Source organism: Glandiceps talaboti, chromosome 8, assembly GCF_964340395.1.
Source record: "Glandiceps talaboti chromosome 8, keGlaTala1.1, whole genome shotgun sequence".
NCBI classification, from domain to species: Eukaryota; Metazoa; Hemichordata; class Enteropneusta; family Spengelidae; genus Glandiceps; species Glandiceps talaboti.
Window position 1 is genome coordinate 25,795,944 of NC_135556.1, and position 21,779 is coordinate 25,817,722.

The 21,779-nt window shown below is 33.6% G+C and overlaps 1 protein-coding gene across 2 annotated transcripts in view; it reads right to left on the reverse strand.

The window, feature by feature from the left end:
• Positions 1 to 1,465: 1,465 nt before the first annotated feature.
• Positions 1,466 to 21,779, reverse strand: part of LOC144438753 (methionine adenosyltransferase 2 subunit beta-like) — a 23,570-nt gene continuing 3,256 nt past the window's right edge. For both annotated transcript variants that reach the window (XM_078127909.1, XM_078127910.1), the window contains exons 2-6: positions 15,144 to 15,334; positions 14,430 to 14,544; positions 8,860 to 9,012; positions 7,621 to 7,814; positions 1,466 to 3,154 (exon numbers count right to left, since the gene is read on the reverse strand). In XM_078127909.1, the coding sequence (XP_077984035.1) occupies positions 2,897 to 3,154; positions 7,621 to 7,814; positions 8,860 to 9,012; positions 14,430 to 14,544; positions 15,144 to 15,320 (897 nt within the window). In that variant the 5' untranslated portion in view covers positions 15,321 to 15,334 and the 3' untranslated portion in view covers positions 1,466 to 2,896. The remainder of the gene's footprint in view (positions 3,155 to 7,620; positions 7,815 to 8,859; positions 9,013 to 14,429; positions 14,545 to 15,143; positions 15,335 to 21,779) is intronic.

A 21,779-nucleotide genomic window follows, 5' to 3' on the forward strand; every position in this document is an offset into this window, starting at 1 on the left:
ACATTCTATCAGAAGTAATTCACTACAAAAACTGCTAGAATCTTCCGACTTGTATTGCACCGTGAGACTGGTTTAACAGATGGGATATATTTAAACAGGATTTAATTTTTATATTAATTTTTGCCACTGCTCTTTAAATCATAGATGACAGATCATAGATTTATTACGTACAAAATTGTGAAAAGTTGTGTGACTGAAAACATAGAAGTTGCATACATTCCAAAAGCTCTTTGAAAGGCCGAATATGTCTGAACATATCACGGCAGATTGATTGAATTGTGCAATGTATGACTTAGCCCAATTCAGCGCTATAATAATACAGCAGTTTGAACACCATTATAGGATAAAGTACACTATCATATCATCATATCGGCCATCAAATGCAAAACAGAGTACCTAGCCAATAATAGTTTGTCTTTAAAATGTGTAGGAAAGATGTTATACTGGTTCTGTCAAAGGTTTTTGCAATTTATGACGATATATATAGCACAATGATTACTTTAGTAATCTATAGAACCATCCCCTGTGTATAAAACTGACTCTTTTTTTTAACAGAGTTTACTTTTAATGCATTTCTCAATATACACAATTTTCTTGTCATTGTTACAGATAGGGACATCTGAAATAAATGCCAGCGGAATGAAGTATACTGTCTATGGGCAATATCTCACACCACCCCTTGGTGGTCTGATTGTCTGAGGCAATATCAAAGAAAAAGTACCACCTGATGTCAAAATTGCAAATGTTTTATGAAGATGAAATCAAAAATAGAAAACTCAATACACATTGCCTATTATGTAGAAATGTTAGAGATATATCACAGTCCTAATATAGATGTTTGCATCTCAGTATTGAGAAGTCATCTACAAACCTCATTTTAAGCATATTTTTACCATTTGGTTCTCAGCCTCACATTCTGTTGGGGGGCTGTAATATAGAATATTGATGAATCAATTGTTTATTAGTTTGCCAACTATAATAGATTCCTCAAGTCATCAGAAGACAGACTCTTTCATCAAAGTTATCATTTTTACAACATACTGGTTTTTTTTGCAACTTTAATTATGCTTGATATGTTTCTTATTACTGGGAAATAAAACAAATTATGAAAAAAAAACCTGTATAATGACCAAGTCATCACATTAATGTAATCCCTATAGTTGGCATTCTTGTCTGTTTATTGACACTGACATCAACCGTATCTCCCTTCTAATAATTTCCAAATGTCATCATGTCATAGAAGATAAAATCAGTAAGTCATCCGTGAATGGAGATTTGAACATCATTCCTATTCAATTTCAGTTACATGGGAAATAGATTAGGCAATGGAATTGAACTCAGTTACATGGGAAATAGATTAGGGAATGGAATTGAACTTTAATAATGATAATACTAATCCATTCAATATCATTTACAACTTTAAAGAAGACAACACCAAATCTGTAAATTTTAGCTCATACACCAGTTTTATTTCCCCCTTCAGAGAATATAAGAAAAACATACCATATCACCATGGCAACTGCAGATGTTACAACCATGTTTCTTCATATAAATGTTAATACAAATATTTGTGATAACATAGATCATATCATGTCTAAACTTTTAATCAACTGAGTTGTACTTCATTGAAGTTAGGAAATTTGATTCTTAATAACAATAGTAACCAATGTCCCCTTTAACTTACTGATTTTTATCAAATCATACCCTGTTCACCAATAAAAATCAATTTAATCAGACTTAGCATCTAGTGTGAAAATCTTCTAAGGTCAAATGAAATACTGTACATACATGACTTGATAGCTACCATACAACTACTGTACATGGCTCCTACCCTACAACTACTGTACATGACTCCTACCCTACCAACTCTCTCTTTTCATCATTTCATAACACCTAACTATTCTGGAGTTTTAAACTCTTCTTTTTTTCAAAATGATAAACACACAAACTATTTCATTTGACCATAGTAAGACAATCGCCTCTTTTAATGATATAAAACCCATTACATGCAGTGGATGTCAACATTTCTTAAAGAAATATATTTGCAAAATATTAGTTCTACAGTATCCCCTGATTCCTTTTACTAGCTGTTAAACTATGTACCTCAGGATTTGATTTATAACCATAAAATAGACATCAGATTTCTACTTTGACAAATAAAGTATAATTGAACTCTCTCCAATAATTTTCTGCAGCCATATATATTTTTCCCTTCTATCAAAGGATTCCTTATTTTTTCCCCTTATAAAAATTATCTTTTGATATACAAATGTACAACTTATTTAGTTTAGAAGTGATTTTTTTCTCACGTATAAAAGCTTGTTTGTTCGAAAGCATTGTTGTCAATAGTAACCAATCCTTGGAAATGATAAATTTTTCTTATGTTGTACATAGTTGTAATTTTGTGATGCCATTCATATCATTGAGTTGATGGACGGTTTATACAATAGCAACCAAAACTTCCGGTCTCAAATGTTGTGTTTGTCAGATGGTATGACATGAGTGAGTGGGATTACCAGCCTCACTTTCATTTCAAAACATTATTTTGGGACAAGTGAGAACAGTATATACAACCAGGGGTTCATATTGCTAATTTCATGTATGTTAAGAGGTATATCCTATCCCTCTCCATATGTTAACCCTTACCCAAACCACCTAACCTGATAGCAAATGTGCATACCCTGTATAGTTTAATAATTCACTGTTCTACACCCTTCCTTATAGTTATGTTTTGTTTATGCATGCAAGTAAGCATTATGACTCTAAACCTCACATTTTCAGTACAAGATTCAACAAAGATTGTGAATTTTTAGTCCCTCATTCAAGCAGTAGCCATAAAACCTACCATTATGTCTTGAATAGTTAAACTGTAGAATAGTGAAACAGTGTGTCATCATTATTTCTTGAGGAAAGGTTGAAGTGCCTCTTTTATACCTTCTGCAAATGGTGTATCTTTAGTTGTAACACCAATACCTTCTAATTTAGATCGATCTAGTTGACAGTTGTGTGGTCTGGGTGTACCTGTTGGTGGTTCTCTGTCGGCAACAAGATGGTCGCTGGGAAGATCAAATACTTCGGTCATTGTTTTAGCCATGGTGTATTTTGTCATCACCTCATTGGCACTCCAATGAAAGATACCCTTAATAGACGAATCCTGAAAGGAAAGCAAGACAAATTTTAATTGACTAATTTTCAGAGAATTTTTGTATTTCTCAGTTGACACCAAGGAACAAAGGTTAGTGCAATCTTTAATATAGAAATTACATTCTGATGTTCTGTGACAAATCCTAGAAACAAAATATACGAAAATTTTATCACAAGTTTTGGAATCACATTCTGTTGACATCTTCAAGTAAAACATTCCAAAGCAGAACATTGTAACATTTGTGTTATTAAAATGTTAATTATTGTAAATGTTTCATATTCAAAATTTATACTTTACTCTGAGTTTCTACAAGACTGTGCTAAATCTTTAGGTGATAAAGTTTGAACTTTTAAAAACATTGTTATGACATTCACGTACATTTAAGTCAGTCCTCTAGGTTAAGTCTTCCTTTTAAAGTATTTGCTGGATTATATACTTTCTTTAACAACAGAAGTTGTGGAAATTTGGATCAACTCATATATATAAATAAATGGAAAACTTTTTCAAAGTTTTATTTACACACCATGAGGTATTCAGGGTGACATATGAATGTGAACCAGACACTGACCGCTACAAGGAACTTGGGTTTTTGTTTCAGACAAAACTGTAGGAAAACAAGTGACATTTTTCTGTGCTAAACCTTTAATCCAGCTTAGAAATAAGATAATTTGAAAGTAAACCATTACTCATTCCACTCATCACTTTAGTCTAATCTTTCTAATTTGAGAATTTAGTAGGAAATTCTCTGGAGTCTGACACCCATCCGCAAAAGCTCTATTACAACATTCTCTTTAGTCTGCGACAAAATCCTTAAGGGTGAACGTTGACTTGAATCAAATGATAATTTCAGAATATTGTTCAGTACAAAAACTCAGTGTGATACAAAACTAGTGCAAAAAGTAGTCATAATTTATGATGTTAATGTAGAGGTAAATTTTAATCCAAATAAATTGCCGAGTCATTCTACCACCGTTCCTTATCCAAATTATGGTATAAAATCTACTGGAAGTTATGTGAATTTTATCTGATTTCACCTGTCTATTATTGGGGTCTATAAGTAAACTTTAGTAAAAACATGGCTTCAGGAAAATCTACATTTTAGAAGTCAAATAATATTATCAGCATTGTATAATAATGGTACAATAAAAGTATTATATTTTGACAAAAATTTGATAGATTGTGTTATTTGATAATAAAACCACACAATTTCAAAATTCCCCATAGTTTAATTTGAAAACGGCTGGCAGCTTAATTAATATATACGACATATCCTAAAAAATCAATGCACATTTGAAAAGTGTTTCACTAATATTTACATATGGGCATCAGAGACCAATTTCACTCATTCTTTATACCCTTTTTTGATGATTTTGATAACATTTTAGTGAGTTGATAACATTTCAGAGAGTCGAATTGAGAGATCTTTAGAAAAAGTAACAAAATATGTATTTCTAGATAACCAATCTTCAGTCTTCAATGACAAACCTTAGTACATATGACATTACAAGAAGCTAAAGCTTGTTGCAAACAAAAACCCAACCCTCCCAAATCCTAATGTTGTAATTGGGTTGGTCTTTGATGACAAAACTCAGCCATCATGACTTCACAACCAGCTAAGCATGTAGAAACAAAGCCCAACCCTTGACTGTCCCTAATCCCTGTACAACCACACACCCCATCAATTAATTCTCCAACCTGGCATTAAATTACTATGTCTGATATCTTAATGCACAAGATTTAAAAAAGAAGACAACATTTTTATCATCACATAACTGGAACAAACTGCCATGCCTGAAATAATATTTTATGCCCATCTATATTCTATTAATAAACATATCTGTATTGCTATCACCATAGAGTGTTTTCACAGTCTTGGCTGTCATGGCAACCATAAATTGTGTTTAGGAGTACTCTAACATTTATGATGTCATACTTGGTGAGATTTATGATGTCATAATAAACTCTACTCATCCCATTTAAGGAGACTAAAACTAAAACTGTCAAAATACTGTATGGGGTAGTCAGAGGGTAAAGAATTTATTTTACTCATTTTGGCGATACCTTATATCAACACAAAATACAGTAGAAGTCAGATGAGATACTAAATACAGTGAATGCTTTCTCATATCAGTGATAAAATGAACTAAATGTCTATAGTAAACTGATACAAAATTTAGTGATAGTTAGATGGGATCTTACAATTTGGTTATTTCATTAGGACTTATCTTGGGGTATACAATTTGGTTATTTCATTAGGACTTATCTAGGGTTTACAATTTGGTTATTTCATTAGGACTTATCTTGGGGTATACAATTTGGTTATTTTATTAGGACTTATCTTGGGGTTTACAATTTGGTTATTTCATTAGGACTTATCTTGGGGTATACAATTTGGTTATTTCATTAGGACTTATCTTGGGGTATACAATTTGGTTATTTCATTAGGACTTATCTTGGGGTATACAATTTGGTTATTTCATTAGGACTTATCTTGGGGTTTACAATTTGGTTATTTCATTAGGACTTATCTTGGGGTTTACAATTTGGTTATTTCATTAGGACTTATCTTGGGGTATACAATTTGGTTATTTCATTAGGACTTATCTTGGGGTTTACAATTTGGTTATTTTGAAAGCCAAGTTTTAGTGATATGAAGAATAAAAAGTGCTAAAAAATAAAAAATACTGTCGTTAAAAAGTCAGGCTTTATTGTTGTAGACTTTTTAGAAAGTCAGGCGACAAGACAAAAATACTGACTTTTAGACTTTTAGAAAGCCAAACATTTATTGGTAAGATTAGAATAAATGAGATATGATAGTCAATGGTTCAGTCACAGCTGACTAAGTTTTCATCAACTGATATACAACTGACTTGTAACTACAATAAGTCACCTTTCACACAAATTGTCTAAAACTCTACTTACTATTTTGTGATCAATGTTCATTTGTCTTTCTGCTGCTAAGTTTTCTATTCAGGTTGTTGAGTAGATTGATCAATGGTGATTGTGTAGTGACTTGTGACTGACTGGGGTGCATGTGTGTGTATGTGACTGTCTCTGTGTGTGTGTGTGTGTGGGGGGGCAGGGTTATGTGTATGGGGATGTATGTGTGTGTTGGGGGTGGGTGGGTGGTGGGTATGTGTGTGAATGGTTTAGGTGTGGGGTGGCATGTATATGTTTGTGTATTGTGTGGATATGTGTATGTGTATGTGTGTGTGTATGTGTATGTGTATGTGTATGTGTGTGTGTGTGTGTGTGTGTGTGTGTGTGTGTGTGTGTGTGTGTGCATGTGTGTGTGTGTGTGCATGTTGGAGTATGTCAAGAAAATGGGCATTTCCCTATAGGAAAAACATCTATTTTTCTGACATATCCCCCCCCCCCCCACACACACACACACACACACAAACACACACACAAAAACACACACACACACACACACACACACACACATACATACATACACATATCCACACAATACACAAGTGAGAGTAGATGATGTCACTGTGAAAGTAGATTATGTCACTGTGAAAATAGATGATGTCACTGTGAGAGTAGATAATGTCACTTTGAAAGTAGATGATGTCACTATGAAAGTAGATGATGTCACTGTGAAAATAGATGATGTCACTGTGAAAGTAGATGATGTCACTGTGAAAATAGATGATGTCACTCTGAAAGTAGATGATGTCACTGTGAAAGTAGATGATTGAGTGGCTAAAAGAGATGATGTCATTGCAAAACTATACCTTTCAAAAAGCTTTGTGCAAGACAGACAAGAGGATTATTTTGAATGATAATACTTGTCTGGTATAAAGTGCTATCAAATAATATGATTACACAAAGAAAGAAAAAATCCTTGATAATCCACATGTCTCCTAACTAGCCCCTTTAAAGGTAATATCAATGTCAGCAAATCCAAATATACTGTCTGTATATTCTAACATACACATCATTTTGTGTGTGAAATTACTACTGGGAGAGAAAACATGATACATTAATGATACATTAGTGTAATGCAGACATATACTACTTGGTGATTTAAATGTTCATTACAAACACAGACCAATATAATTACCGAGATATTATCACTCAAATCTCATCACATCAAATAAAAGAAAGACATTTTTTTATCTAATTTGACTTCAAAAACTGTAGTCGGAAAGGTTAATGTAAGAATTGAATAAATATCACCTTAGTGTAGAATCTTATGCATGTAGATATAAGGAACTCATTTTCTATTTATCATGTCTTAGTACTTATAAAAACATCTATGCAAAGAAATAATTTGGAGACAATAGAAAACATTTGTCAAAAATAACATAATAGGAACGCTACTCTATTGGGTATTTCTGAAAATTTCTTTGTTTAAGTTTTGAAAGCGATTTTTCAGAGAGATATTGAAGTCTTAACTTTATTGTATATGCCTCATTGAATGTTAGCATATACTCATCGAGAGTGTGTCTAGACGCTTTAATCACCTCTAGTCTTTCTTCAGCCAGATTTCTAATAACCACAGCGATATCTTTGACATGGGTTGGATATCGAATCTGTACGTCATTCATAGGTGCTGCTTTACTGCTATCCAGAACAGACTTGAATAATGTGGTAACTGCACTCTCGTCTAATGATTCAAGCTGTCCATACAGGATTGGTATTCGTAGAACTGCACATTCTGTAAATCACCCACAAAATAAGACAATGAAATATAACGGCAATAGTTCCTATAAAACAGGTAATATTATTGATTTTTGATAAAATTTACCAAAGTTTGTTCAGTTGTCTAACACTGATTAAGACTGAATTCAATCAACAAGTGTACTGTAATTTGGGTACAGGCCATACTTGTTTCTCATGACCCAACTCATATTTCTTCAACCTGGTAAAATAATAAAAAGATGCCCTCTATGGCAGGATTAGGAAAGGGTCACAACATCACTTAGCAACCATACAAGTGCATATCTAAGCAAAAATTATCATATCAATTGCTGAAATTTGGGAACTTTAATAAAACAAATGGTACAAGTTTCCACCTGACTTTGTCATTTCTAAGTCATTCAGAATGTTAAAGTATGATTATGCAATGAAAGTATCACCAACATGTACTCATACACTCAGTTACTTTTTTAAATACCTGTTTTTTAATTTTTTCAACCAACCCAATGACCTGCCATTTTTAAGGAGTTACGATGAGAAACACAGAATTTAGTACAGGTGGACTAATAGCAAAATTCATGGGGAATAGTGTACATTTTGTCAGGGGCATTCTTCCAATTTGTTATAAGGAAGGCAATCTTTTCTTGCAACTGAGAGAAAAGTGCAATTTTTTTGAGCCTTTCCCTCCCCTTCTTCAAAAGTCTTATCAATAAGTGACTGAAAAAATACCAGGAACCCCCCCCCCCCCCAACCCAAACAAACACACATTGACTATTTGACAGAAGATAAACTATGCACATCTGTATGCATTCAATGATATTGAGGTAGCAATGTAAATTGTAACAACACATGTCCCCTTTCATCTGAGTGAGTGAAAAGTACGGAGAACCCCATGACCTGATATTTGAGTTATGCAAAACAACATATGACCTCACAAAATGAATAGTAAGTCTGACTTCTCAGGTGCATGTATCAGGATTTATCGTTGTATACTATATCATAAGAGTGTTGTATATTTCACATGTATTACCAAGACTTAACCTACCTACCTACCAGGTACCTACCTGAGTGGTTATCTAGTGTAGCTTTCTCCCCAGCAAGTTTACTTTCACCATATTTGTTCAGTGGATTGGTTGCAGCGTCTTCTTTGTATGGTGGTGAAGTTCCATCAAATACATAGTCAGTACTGATATAAACCATAAATGCACCAAATTCACCTAAAAATGATTGATACAAAAATATGACAATAAATACATTAAGTAAAGTTAGTGCAGCATGACTGCAACTGGGACATTTTTTCATCATGCATGATACAACCAAAGCTGTATTCCACAAAATTGTTGATTGGCAATTACTTTAACAAAGACACTATGTCTGTTAATTAATGATTGATTTTAGCCATAGGCAGTGAAGTGACAGGTTTACATCTTGGGTGACAGCTTGGTATTGAATCAAACCATGTTAGTTTGACTTGCCTAAAGACCTGTATATGGTATATCGATGCACAAGCTAGATCATACACAGTCAGAGTGATAGCCATATATTCTTTCACAGCATGTCCATGTTTTATATGCAAATCGAATTCAATATTTTCTGGTCGATGATAGTCTGGATGCTAACTGTGGTCTAACCACATGTGAGTCAAGGTATAAATCGTAATGATACTGTACAGGAACTGGATGCTAACTGTGGTCTAACCACATGTGAGTCAAGGTATAAATCGTAATGATACTGTACAGGAACTAGACTATGTGAGTCAAGGTATAAATCGTAATGATACTGTATAGGAACTAGACTGTGAGTCAAGGTATAAATTGTAATGATACTGTATAGGAACTAGACTAGGTCGATGAAGGTACTGGTTTTTGGTTGCATATCAGCAAATTCAAAATTCATTACATTTTCTTTCAATGTTATGTGTATAGCTACATGCACAAGTTTACTTGTAGATGATTCAATACACCTTATAATGTATAATATTAAGAAGTACGTCACAGCCGACAAAAGAATTTTACAAAATACTGCCAATGGCAATGTGCACAACTCGCATAATATACAGTGAGAGAAATACACTTCAAACATAACAACACCCCTACAGGATAATGGAACATCCCATAAACTTTGACCAAGTGATTATGTAACAAATTATAAAACCATACTTCATAGACTTCCTCTGTAAAAGACTGACTGTTGTGATAGAAAATCAATCTTTTGGACATAAATTGAAAGCCACTGATACTGATTATTTTCATCTAGATACCCAAATAATATCTCCACCAAATCTCAAAGCAATCGGTCAGGTGGTTTTTGACTTTAATTCATTTACACACACACACACACACACACACACACACACACACACACACACACACACACACACACACACACACACACACACAGACATTGTGTGATGACTATAGCCATACTGAACTACTTTAGTGTTCATTTGTGCTAACCTTGTAGAACATTAAGTGTTAAAAGTCAACATAAATGGGGTCAGAGGTCGGATTAATTTGAATGTCTGGCTTTGTAATGCTTTCTTGAAAACAATATGCCAGCCCTTGTAGGCAAGTATTAAAGTCTTTTCATAAACTCTTACTCTGTATTTGAATCAGACTGTAGCAATATGAAGGAGTGCATTACAGCCATTCATCTTACATGTTGGGTCATATATGAGAGTGTTTTTTTTACTAGAAACTCTTCCATTATTCTGGCAACTTGTCTGTTTCATTAAAAGGTTTTTCATGTTTACAATCTGGATACAATTCAAACTCATTACACTTAGAAGATTTCTTTTTGTAAAATACAATTCAGTACATGATATTGCTAAAGGGGATAAAGTACTACAAGTTTAATATAACCTTTCTTTCAGTGTATTTCTGTCAATACATTGCTAAAAGGGAATTACTGTTACAGGTAACAGTAACAGTATAACCTAGGATTTAGAGTAAACCCTTCTCTAAACTGAACAAGGATCCTTTCTAAAGTGATTTCCTCTCTAAACCAAACTGTACCAAAAGTTCAAAACTAACTTGTTAAACAAATTAACATTTTACAGTTACATCTATCAATTTCCTCCTCAAACAGAATAACTTCGTCAAAAGAACCCTTCTCTAAACTGAATCTGGGGCCTCTCTAAACTGTACTGTACTGTACTGCACTGTACTATGCATTCAAAATAACTTAACAACATCTCTTTTTAAAGTGAACATCTCACTGACAACTTAATATGTTCAAAGATGAATTTTTTCAAATGAGTAAAATCTCTTTTTCAAACTGAATCCCTCTCTTCAAAACTGAACTGAACTACCGTAATGTCAAATTGGCACAATCCCTTTTAAAAGTGAATCTCTATCTAAATTGAATCCCAAATCTCTCTCTAAACTGAACAGTGTACATTGACAGTGGAGTCATCCTAAACTGAACAGTGTACATTGACAGTGGAGTCATCTAAACTGAACAGTGTACGTTGACAGTGGAGTCATCTAAACTGAACAGTGTATGTTGACAGTGGAGTCATCCAAACAAATGTTCCAGCACTGCATTCCTAACCAAAGATAACAAAATGATAAATGGAAAAGATGTGGGAAAAATGTGTCTATACAGACACTGGAATGGATACTAGCTTGAACATTCCAGACTTTAATCCAATCATTCCAGTGATATCAATACCAGGATCACTGCAGTAATTGTTAATCTCCATACCTGGAATACTTCGCCGGAATTAATGGTAATCTCTCACAACAATAGGAAAGAGATTGACTATGCAATGGATGTTTATATTCAAACTACTGTCAAATATAGATTTCTAAGTTTGATTTTATTTGTTATTTTATGCTGCTCTAGCTTCCATTAAACAGTGGAGTGGAATTATAGACAATGGAATGATACTATAGACAGTAGGGTGTACTATAGGCAGTGGAGTGGAAATATAGACAGTGAAGTGATATTATAGACAGTGGAGTGATACTATAGACAGTGTAGTGGTACTATAGACAGTGGAGTGTGTGTCCACTGGTACTATAGACAGTAGGGTGGTACTATAGACAGTGGAGTGGAACTGTAGACAATGGAGTGATAATATAGACAGTAGCATGGTACTATAGACAGTAGCGTGGTACTATAGACAGTGGAGTGATACTATAGACAGTGGAGTGGTACTATAGACAGTGGAGTGGTACTATAGACAGTGGAGAGGTACTATAGACAGTAGAGTGATACTATAGACAGTGGCATGTGCTGGTACTTTTTTTTTTTTAAATCATTCCAACAAAAGTACCGTCATCATCATCATGTGTCGTCATCATTGTTGTCATCACCACCACTGTCGTCATTGTCATCGGTGGTAGTGGCAGCTGTGTTATCATCATCATCATCATCATCATCATCATCATCATCATCATCATCATCATCATCATCATCATCATCATCATCATCATCATCATCATCATCATCATCATCATCATCATCATCATCACCATCATCATCATCATCATCACCACAATAACATTTCATCATTTGTATACATTTTGGTATCCGATTCAAAGATAAAAGAAACTATACTTTCTACTGGCTACATATACACAGAATATGAACATACAAAAATGGGTGGTTTTTGTAAGGGAAATTGTTGTCATAACAATTACATAGCCTTTCACACTTTTCTGAGTTCAAAATTTTGTAGGAGGCAAGTTTATGAAGAGAAAGAGTGATGCCTCAAAGTTTGGTCAAAGAAATTCTTGATGTTAGCTGATTTGTTTATGTAAGGAATTAAAAGTAAGACTCTCAAGGTCTCCACATATTGGAAAGATGATACACCTATAAACATGGTACATTTGTTAGTAATTAATCCAAAGGTCTAATCTGTCATTCTTTAAGACATCTAGGAAGGACAGATAGATTGTAAACACATTGAAAGACTTAGAGTGGTTTGATTGATTGTTTACTACCCTGAATACAACATTTGAAATCGAGTTGTCACTAGTAAATGAAAAAACTATCATCCAAGTCAGTGGCGTGAGATGAACTTTCTACTTGATTGCATACATAATACATTAACTTTAAGAGTTAACAAGTCTACACTGATTGGTTACTTAGAGTGGACATCACCAAAGCCATGCTAACTACAGGACATTTCATTTCATAACCTTTAGAACAGGACAGCCTGGAATCCATGCTAACTACAGTAGTTATTGTATAATTATGAATAGAACAGTACAGAAACACATTCAATTTTAATACTATAGTAATTTTCCAAGGGCAGTCTAGTCCTCCCGAGTCCCATGTGTTTTATCAGGTTTCCCCACTAAAATTGAAAATTTATGCAACTTTACAAGATTTCTCCCCTTTCTTACCAGGGTTCCCCAACCTTAACAATAACAATAACACTGAGCACTTTGTAGAGAATTTGATACAAGTTATCACATGTTTATCTCAGGTTTCTGACACAAATGAAGTTGTTTGGTCCTTGGAAAATAGAGAAATCACTGTGGTAAATTCTCCCTTTGATCAAAGTTATCTTTATTCAAAGTAAAATACAGTTCTGTGGTTCCCTTTGTTTTTTACCATTACTAGCTTCCTGTATGTAATTGCCGGATTACAATAGTTGTACTGTATATAGTGATAAAATAATCATGTTATTACAACATAGGCATTTGCCAACTTTTTTATGACAATGATATTACTGTTTCTTACCAACTACACTCAGCTTAGTCAAATCATCTTCTGACTGTGTTAACACTTTTGTGCAAAATTCAATGACTCTTTCCTTCTATCTGGTGAGTGACATTTGATGTTTTTACTTTAAAGAAACTGTGGTAATGTACATATATACCCCGATTTCGAATAAGTTGTCAACTAAGCTGACATAAACAAAGGTATACCATGATAATGCTGATAGGTGGCGCTATATTAGTTTTTTCCTTTTACCAAACTGCATGTCTCATTGGTATATGTGAGAATATTACAAAGAAACCATTTATCACTAACATATGAACAAATAACTAACATATTTTATTATTATCTAAAGACAATATGTGGGTGAGACAGGGAGAACACTGAAGCAACAGTTTATCAACAATATATCAACAATTAATACTACCAAAAATAATTTCCCCGTTCCCCAACATTCAACTCCCCTGGCCACAACATTCATCATGTAACACTCACAGCTACCGAAAAGGGATTAAAAACCCAGATGTGCGATAGGCTAAAGAGAAATATTAGATTAGATTAGATTAGATTAGATTAGATTAGATATACTTTATTGTCCATAAAAACATGGAAATTTGTCTTGACACCAGGCAAACATCAAATGTAATAAAAGACAAGACACATGTACAGACACAAATCACCAATGTAAAACTGAAGGTATACAGCCAATTAAAAATAAAACTTAAAAGTGCTTGTCAGTGCTACAGAATAATGACTGAGAACAATAGCATTAAAAATTGTGTTTACTATTTGCCAAGTCCAAGTTTTAAAGTTTTACAGCAGATGGAATAGAGGACTTCTTTCAAGCTCTGGGCATCATTAGGCGGCAACCTGGTAAATATTGGAAGTGGGTGCAGGTGTCTCTTACAATGTTCATGTTTTTGATAGTGACAAGTAAATATGCATACAAAATAAGTCTTACCGCATAGCTTGGCTAACATGGCTGTAGCATCAACATTTAATTTCTTTGTCACTTCTTCTTGTTTCTCTACAATATCAGGCCTTCTTTCTGCTGCTGAGTGAATAACTACTGTAGGCTGTCGTAAATAAAAGTACAATATATTTCTAATGACCTTATCGAAATATTTGAGATGGTAAAAGTGTAAATAAAGATGATATTCATTAAAATGACCGACATCAATGAAAACTATGTTTATGCAAAACACATCTCGGGTAAAAAACATTATTTTTAGGTGTAAATGTTTACTTTGCCTTACTGCAAACTTGCTTTCAAATTTTATGCCAAGTTCTATACCAAATGAGTACTAACTTTGGGTCAACTAAGCTATATTGATAATCTGTAATTTGCCGTATAGTGTGGATGCTATTTGGATTTCAGTATGAATGATAAGTTTTTATTCTTCATCTATGGCAAAAAAAAAAAAAAAAAATTAATATGAAACAGCGCCCTCAATCATTATATAAAGAAATTTTGACATCCTTTCTTTTTACAACTCTACAACATTTTGTGTTCCATTATTTATGTAATTTGACATTTTTGTATACATTGATGCTTTAGAAATATACATGACTGGGAAAAAGATTACATGATATATTTCAATATTTTTTTACATTTACATATTGCTAGTATCTCTATGGATGAAATGAAACAAATGTAACATGATGAAATGCACACCTTAAATTCTTGCATAGCTGCTCTTATTTGATTCTCGTCACAAATATCAACTTTTCTCAGAGAACCTGTTGCTCTGGTGAATGCACAGCCAAATACTTCCCATGATGCACTGCTAAACTCCTTCAGGATTGGTCTTCCAAGTAATCCAGATGCACCTGTGATCAATACCCTCTTCATTCTTAGCTATATTCCTACAATTCAAATGGAATGGTCTTCAACATTAACACACTTTCATTTCTATTTTTAATCAAACTTGGAAGATTTAAAATTTTGGATTGTCTTCAGTTTTTTCCAGCAAAAATTCTTAGCCTTACTAAAACACAACAATGATGTTTACATGTACTACCCACCCTTCAAATACTGTATTATGGTGAATTTGTCAATGACATTTCTTCAAACTTTTAAAGACGTAAACAACCCATGAAAAAATGTAATTTTAATAATTTTATAACCTAACAATTTAAAACAGCATTATTATATCATTCTGTATTTATACTGGAACTGGATAGTTCTATCAGCATATCAATAATTATCTCCCATGAAGTCCAGTGAGGGCCATCCCCAATGGCTTCATGAAGTCCAGTGAGGGCCATCCCCAATGGCTTCAGTATTAATGTGGGAGGAAAGAGAAGTGTCTCAAGAAGTCTAGTGAGGGTCATCCCTCATGGCTTCAGTGTTAGTATAGGAGGAAATCAGAGTGTCTCAAGAAGTCTAGTGAGGGTCATCCCTCATGGGTTCAGTGTTAGTGTAGGAGGAAACTGGAGTGTCTCAAGAAGTCTAGTGAGGGCCATCCCTCATGGGTTCAGTGTTAGTGTAGGAGGAAACTGGAGTGTCTCAAGAAGTCTAGTGAGGGCCATCCCTCATGGCTTCAGTGTTAGTATAGGAGGAAATCAGAGTGTCTCAAGAAGTCCAGTGAGGGCCATCCCTCATGGGTTCAGTGTTAGTGTAGGAGATAATCGGAGTGTCTCAAGAAGTCCAGTGAGGGCCATCCCTCATGGCTTCAGTGTTAGTGTAGGAGGAAACTGGAGTGTCTCAAGAAGTGGGCCATCCCTCATCGCTTCAGTGTTAGTGTAGGAGGAAACTGGAGTAACAAACTTCAGTAATAAAACACATGATTTTGAGTTAAATTTACATGTAGGTGTTGATATAAATTAAATTATGATATATATGTTTATGAATTATGACTGATGTAGATGAAGTTTGAACATTATTTTAGCATTAATCTCTTACTATGGTAACTAAAACTGGCAACTCACAGTAATCTGCAATGATTGATTTTTCATTTTCAAAAATCATAGTTAAAGCTTTTGAAAACAATGGCTTGTGGCATATCTATCAATATACTGCTACTCAAGTTCCAAAAAAAAGCCAACATAGATGACAGTAAAATGCACATCTGCCACTAGATGGCGCTAGTCATGTTTCGCCCTTTCATACAAAACTTTAGTTCCCTTGATTTCCAGACTTATTCATCTATGACATGTTCATCTAAATTACTGCAACTCATTAGCTTTGAAAATCTAGAATAAATACAGAAAAGTCCTTTATTGCATTGGCTGAGTGAATAATGACAATACAGCTATACAAGTCAAAGAATAATATCTGTTGAATAAAGTACTTCTGAGAAAACTAAAAAAAAATAAATAAAAGAATTGGATCTCATTAGACCTTGATAGCTTAAAGTAATATTAGGGTGGTCCGATTTATTCTTATGTTTCTCATGGCCTGACTGACCCTTCTGCAATTCGATAAACTTTAAGACAAAATCAACAGCATAAATGGTGGTTGAATTACATGTAGAAAAAACTATAACAGTGCTGATGGTAACAGGCAATGCCACAAGTGCATATCTGGGTAAAATTGATCATTTATCGCTCAATTTGTGACCTTAACAGTATCCTTCTAACTATGATTGTCATTTCTAGGGCAACAAGACTATCAAAAGTGCAATTAGGAATTGAAATTATCACCAACATGTACATACAGAATTACTTTTTTTTTTTCTATTTCCTGTTTCTTTTTTAATCAACTGATGAATCCATCATTTTAAAGGTGTTATGATGAGAAACACAGAACTAAAAAAAGGTTGCTCTTGAAGATAAAAAGACAAATAGATTTAATGCATATAGTAGTAGAATACACACTCATATAATTTATTCTGAATTCAGACAGCCTACTTGGAAATGAAAAAATACTGATACATTGTAACAATTTAAACACCACACAATTGACTTGACATGGTTGATAGATATACAATGTAGCAAAATATGAAAACAAACAATAGAATGGAATGATTGACTGATACCTTGCAGCAAAATATGGCAAGGTAAACTACACAATGGTATATTATGGTTGGGTGACTAGATTAATTACAAAATTATTTGTCTTCCTTTGTGAGATACAAAGACACACTTTGGAACATTGGAATGGCTTTGTTATTACATGATTGCTTTTAATCAATTTTAATTCTGTTTTCCTTCCGCTACACAAATTAGTTATCAACATCTATTTATCAATTTTTTATTCATATTTTACTGACTCTGAAAATTCATTAATTATAGAGGTGATTTTTGTCCATTCTTGTTAATTTGACGTAATTTATGAAGAGAATGCAAGTTTTTTGATAGCTTGTAACCTTTGAGGTCAAGGTTAAGTGTTGGGCCATCAAGATCATTAATGAAAACTCAAGGGTCATGCACTGTGTATGTCCAGTATGCATATGTTTGGGGTGTTTGACATTAAAACTCAAAAGTGTTGTGGTTTTCCATCATTTGCAATCCCAAAGTACGTCTTCGTTTGACCTCTTCCCTCATACCAATTTGCTTCTCTACTTCTCTGCTTCTCCTTGTTGCTCAATGAAGCATAGCAGTTACTGAAGTTGCATGTCAGGTTCCCCCCTCCCCTCACACAAGTGAATGTTTACTACACAATGATGGGCAGAGAGAGAGAGAATCAAATTGGTACTAGAGAACACATCAAACCAAGATATACATCTGGATAACATTGACGTTTGAAAAAATACATAAACCTGTTGAATTTTAGTGTCAAATTCTCGTTTGTAAGAATCCCAAACAATATGGCCACTGGAAGATGCCCTGTGCATCATCATCATCATCATAATAATAATAATAATAATAATAATAATAATAATAATTTATTCTCAAATTAATGATAATAATACATAGCAGTTTTTTTATATACATTGTACTGTAGAGAAAAAGACTGAAAAATAGTTGGTCAAGCAACTAATCGAGTTCAGCCTCGTTACAATATTTATATTATTTTTTTTACAAAATCAGTTATTTGACGTGTTCCAATTTTCACCCCCCCCCCCCCTTTAAATTTTATTCATGATAAATTCAAAAATGTTTTGGAAGTGGATCCCAAATTTTGAGTCACAAACAGGTTGGGGTACGATGATAGCAACAGGGTTGGAATACATGTACATCTATATGTGTATATTTTGAGTCACAAACAGATTGGGGTAACCGTCACAAACAGAGTCAGAATACATGTATAATCTACACATATATTTTGTAGGAAAACTGTAAAACATTCAGTGGACAAATTAACTTCACAACATTTAACCAAACAAAGTTTAAGGCTATCTAAAAGGAAATTTAGAGAAAAGAGGAAAATACATGGAAAATACCAACACAACTTTGGAAAATTTGGAAAAGTAAGACTTAAGTACACTCTATGAATATAGTCAGAACATTAGATACACATGGAAAGAAATTTATACATATTTAAAAAGCGTATCATAGGATGTTGCTATCTCACACTGTATCCATCTTCTATGCTACAGAAAACATCACATCAATATGTAGAAGATATAAACACTCGTTTAGTTTGCCACACCGTCAGACACTACACCTATGAGGGCAGACTTGACACCATATATTTCACAGTCTACAGAATTGACAACATATACTAGTATCTCACAGTCTAGTCTGTGTTGTATGCCACAGACAACGAAATAAACCTAAAAGTACATGTACTCATGTACAATCACATCTTAATTTAGATCTGCCTTGCAAACCATCTTGTTGAAATTATCAACAGCATGAGTAAACACAGATAACAGACACAATACATCTAATTCATCGTTCCTGCTTCCTGTGTTGAGGACACTCAACCATCCGATACAACCTGTCATTTCTATGCACTCACAAAAACACGCAGTCAGATTGCATGATAAATGAAATTGGCACAAAGGAAACTACACTTTTGTTAAATTTCCTGCATAGAGAATGTAGTGTAGCAAACGGCTTGCAATTTATCTATGTAGATTTCATATTGAAAAGTAACAATGAGAAAACTGATAGAATCATTTCAGCTTCAGTGGAGATAAATCGTCAATTTTTTCTTCCTCTTTGAAATACTACTTTTGATGTCTGTTTCAACATAGACATGTAATTTTTCTTATCACATATGACTAATGTACATGATTATTTGGTCATATTTTACAAAACACACAAAAGATGTCGAATTTCAACACTGTTAGTCTAACAATACATGAACATGTTGTGTGTGTTCATTGGGAAAATCACTTTTACATGGAATTTTTCAATTAGAAAATTTTAATAAGGACTGAGGTAACAAAGAGGAGCATTCTGGTTAAACCAAAATATATTTAGTTTGTTATGGGCTTGGAACCATAGCAACAGAGAAGGAGAAAATTCAGTAAAATTCAGACTTTCCCCTACATTTAACTATTTTAAAAGTCTTTCCATGGTTTACATGTGAACTGAGCCACCATGACTATTTTTTTAAAAGTCTTTCCATGGTTATAGGTGAACTGAGCCAGCAAGGCTATGGCTAAAAGTCAACAAACATTTGAGTAAATTTAGTTTCTTTTCACCTAGGGCATACACAACTCACTGATTAAACAAAAGGCAAATGTCACTTGTTAATTTTAAACCTATTGATTATGATATTTTAATAATTCAACATTTTGTTTCTTTCCTGTATATTAAAAAATAATCTAATTGAAATCAATTACAAGAAATGTATTTTTGATATTTATTTTAAATCTAAAAATAAGTTTTACAAGTCACTTTCACTTTTTAATTTAAACAGCAGTTTGTTTTAAGTCACTGTAATACAACAGCAAGGAGTCAATACAATTGCAGTATCTAGTAGCTGTATACCAAAATGAAAACACTCAGCCATTGAAATTGCAGGATCTAAGTGTGTCATCTTTTGACAAAAAAGATAATACTAAACCTAAGCCAATATGATTCTTGGATCTAGTCGCTGTATAACAAACCTTCCCCCCAAAAACAAAAAATCAAAACGCAAAACAACAGCAGCCAATGAGACTGCAGCATATACATGTAACAACTGCAATAAAAGGCAACACTAAGCCAATGAAATGTCTGGTTTCAGTCACTGTAAAATAAAACTTACATCAACAAAGTCAACTAACAACAAACTTTTCTCCAAAATAATTACAATTCTTAGACCAACATAATCTAGGCTGTAATTGTTTGCCCATTCAATTCAATTTGTTTATTTAATTTTGTTGGGGTTTTATTTGTTTTCATAAATTTGTTAGACACAAAAAATGAAAACTGGGTGGTCTAGAGAAAAATCCAGCTGTACAGTTCTTGCAACATCCTAATACAACAGGCCTCTTTCTGGCAATGCATCTGCTAAGACTAAAGGTATAATTTTTCATTAAGTCTGTCAGCAGAAAAATTGCATTCTGACTTGTGGGAATAAGTTCTTGAAACACTAATAATTAAGCTCCTACCCTGTGCAAATCATCTCATGGTGGCCCCCCCCCCAAAAAAAAAAAAATAAAATAAAATAAAAAAATAAAAAAATAATAAAAATAATAATAAAAAAAAATAAAAAAAATAAAAAAATAATTAAAAAAAAATGAAAAAATAAAACCAAAAAAACCCCCCCAAAAAACCTGTTTAGCTGTGATATTTGTCCCTTCACATAGTTCTGTGAATCCCTTGTGCCAATTTTAATTTTAGGACGCCATCAATAGTTAGTCATTTATGACCTGGAGGGAGGGGTGTCATAAAATTTTAGTACCTCTCCCCCACCATCAGCCTGCTCACAATATTTCACCCCCATCTCACACAATATTTTGGAGTACCCCATCCCCTAAAGCCCACACATTTGGCGATATACATGTACTACCAACAACACAAATATTGTACCGTTCACTAACATTAAAAAGGTGAAATGAAGTTGTAATGTATGTGTTCAGAACATCTTTTTCAAAAGTTTACTATGGTAAGTGAACGTCAGTTGTGAATGAAATCCAAACAGTAACACATCAAAATTTAGTGATAAGTAGACTGTGCCTATGGACTTCTACAGTACATTACAAACTAATACTTCATTGAAGCTGCTTTTTAAGTGTGACAGAGGATTCAAGGGGGATATCCCACTCCTGAGGTTGGAACTTTTAGATCATTGCTTTCCTTTAGGAAATTTTAACCACCAGCACAATATCTTGATGACCTGACAAAGTTGAGCCCAACAGGGTATGGTCACGGTGATTTCACACAACAGGGTATGGTTACGGTGATTTCACACAATGTGAAAAATAGACTATCATCTCTTATACAGTAGGGAATATGAGCGGAATTGATAACAAGTGAGAAATTACTA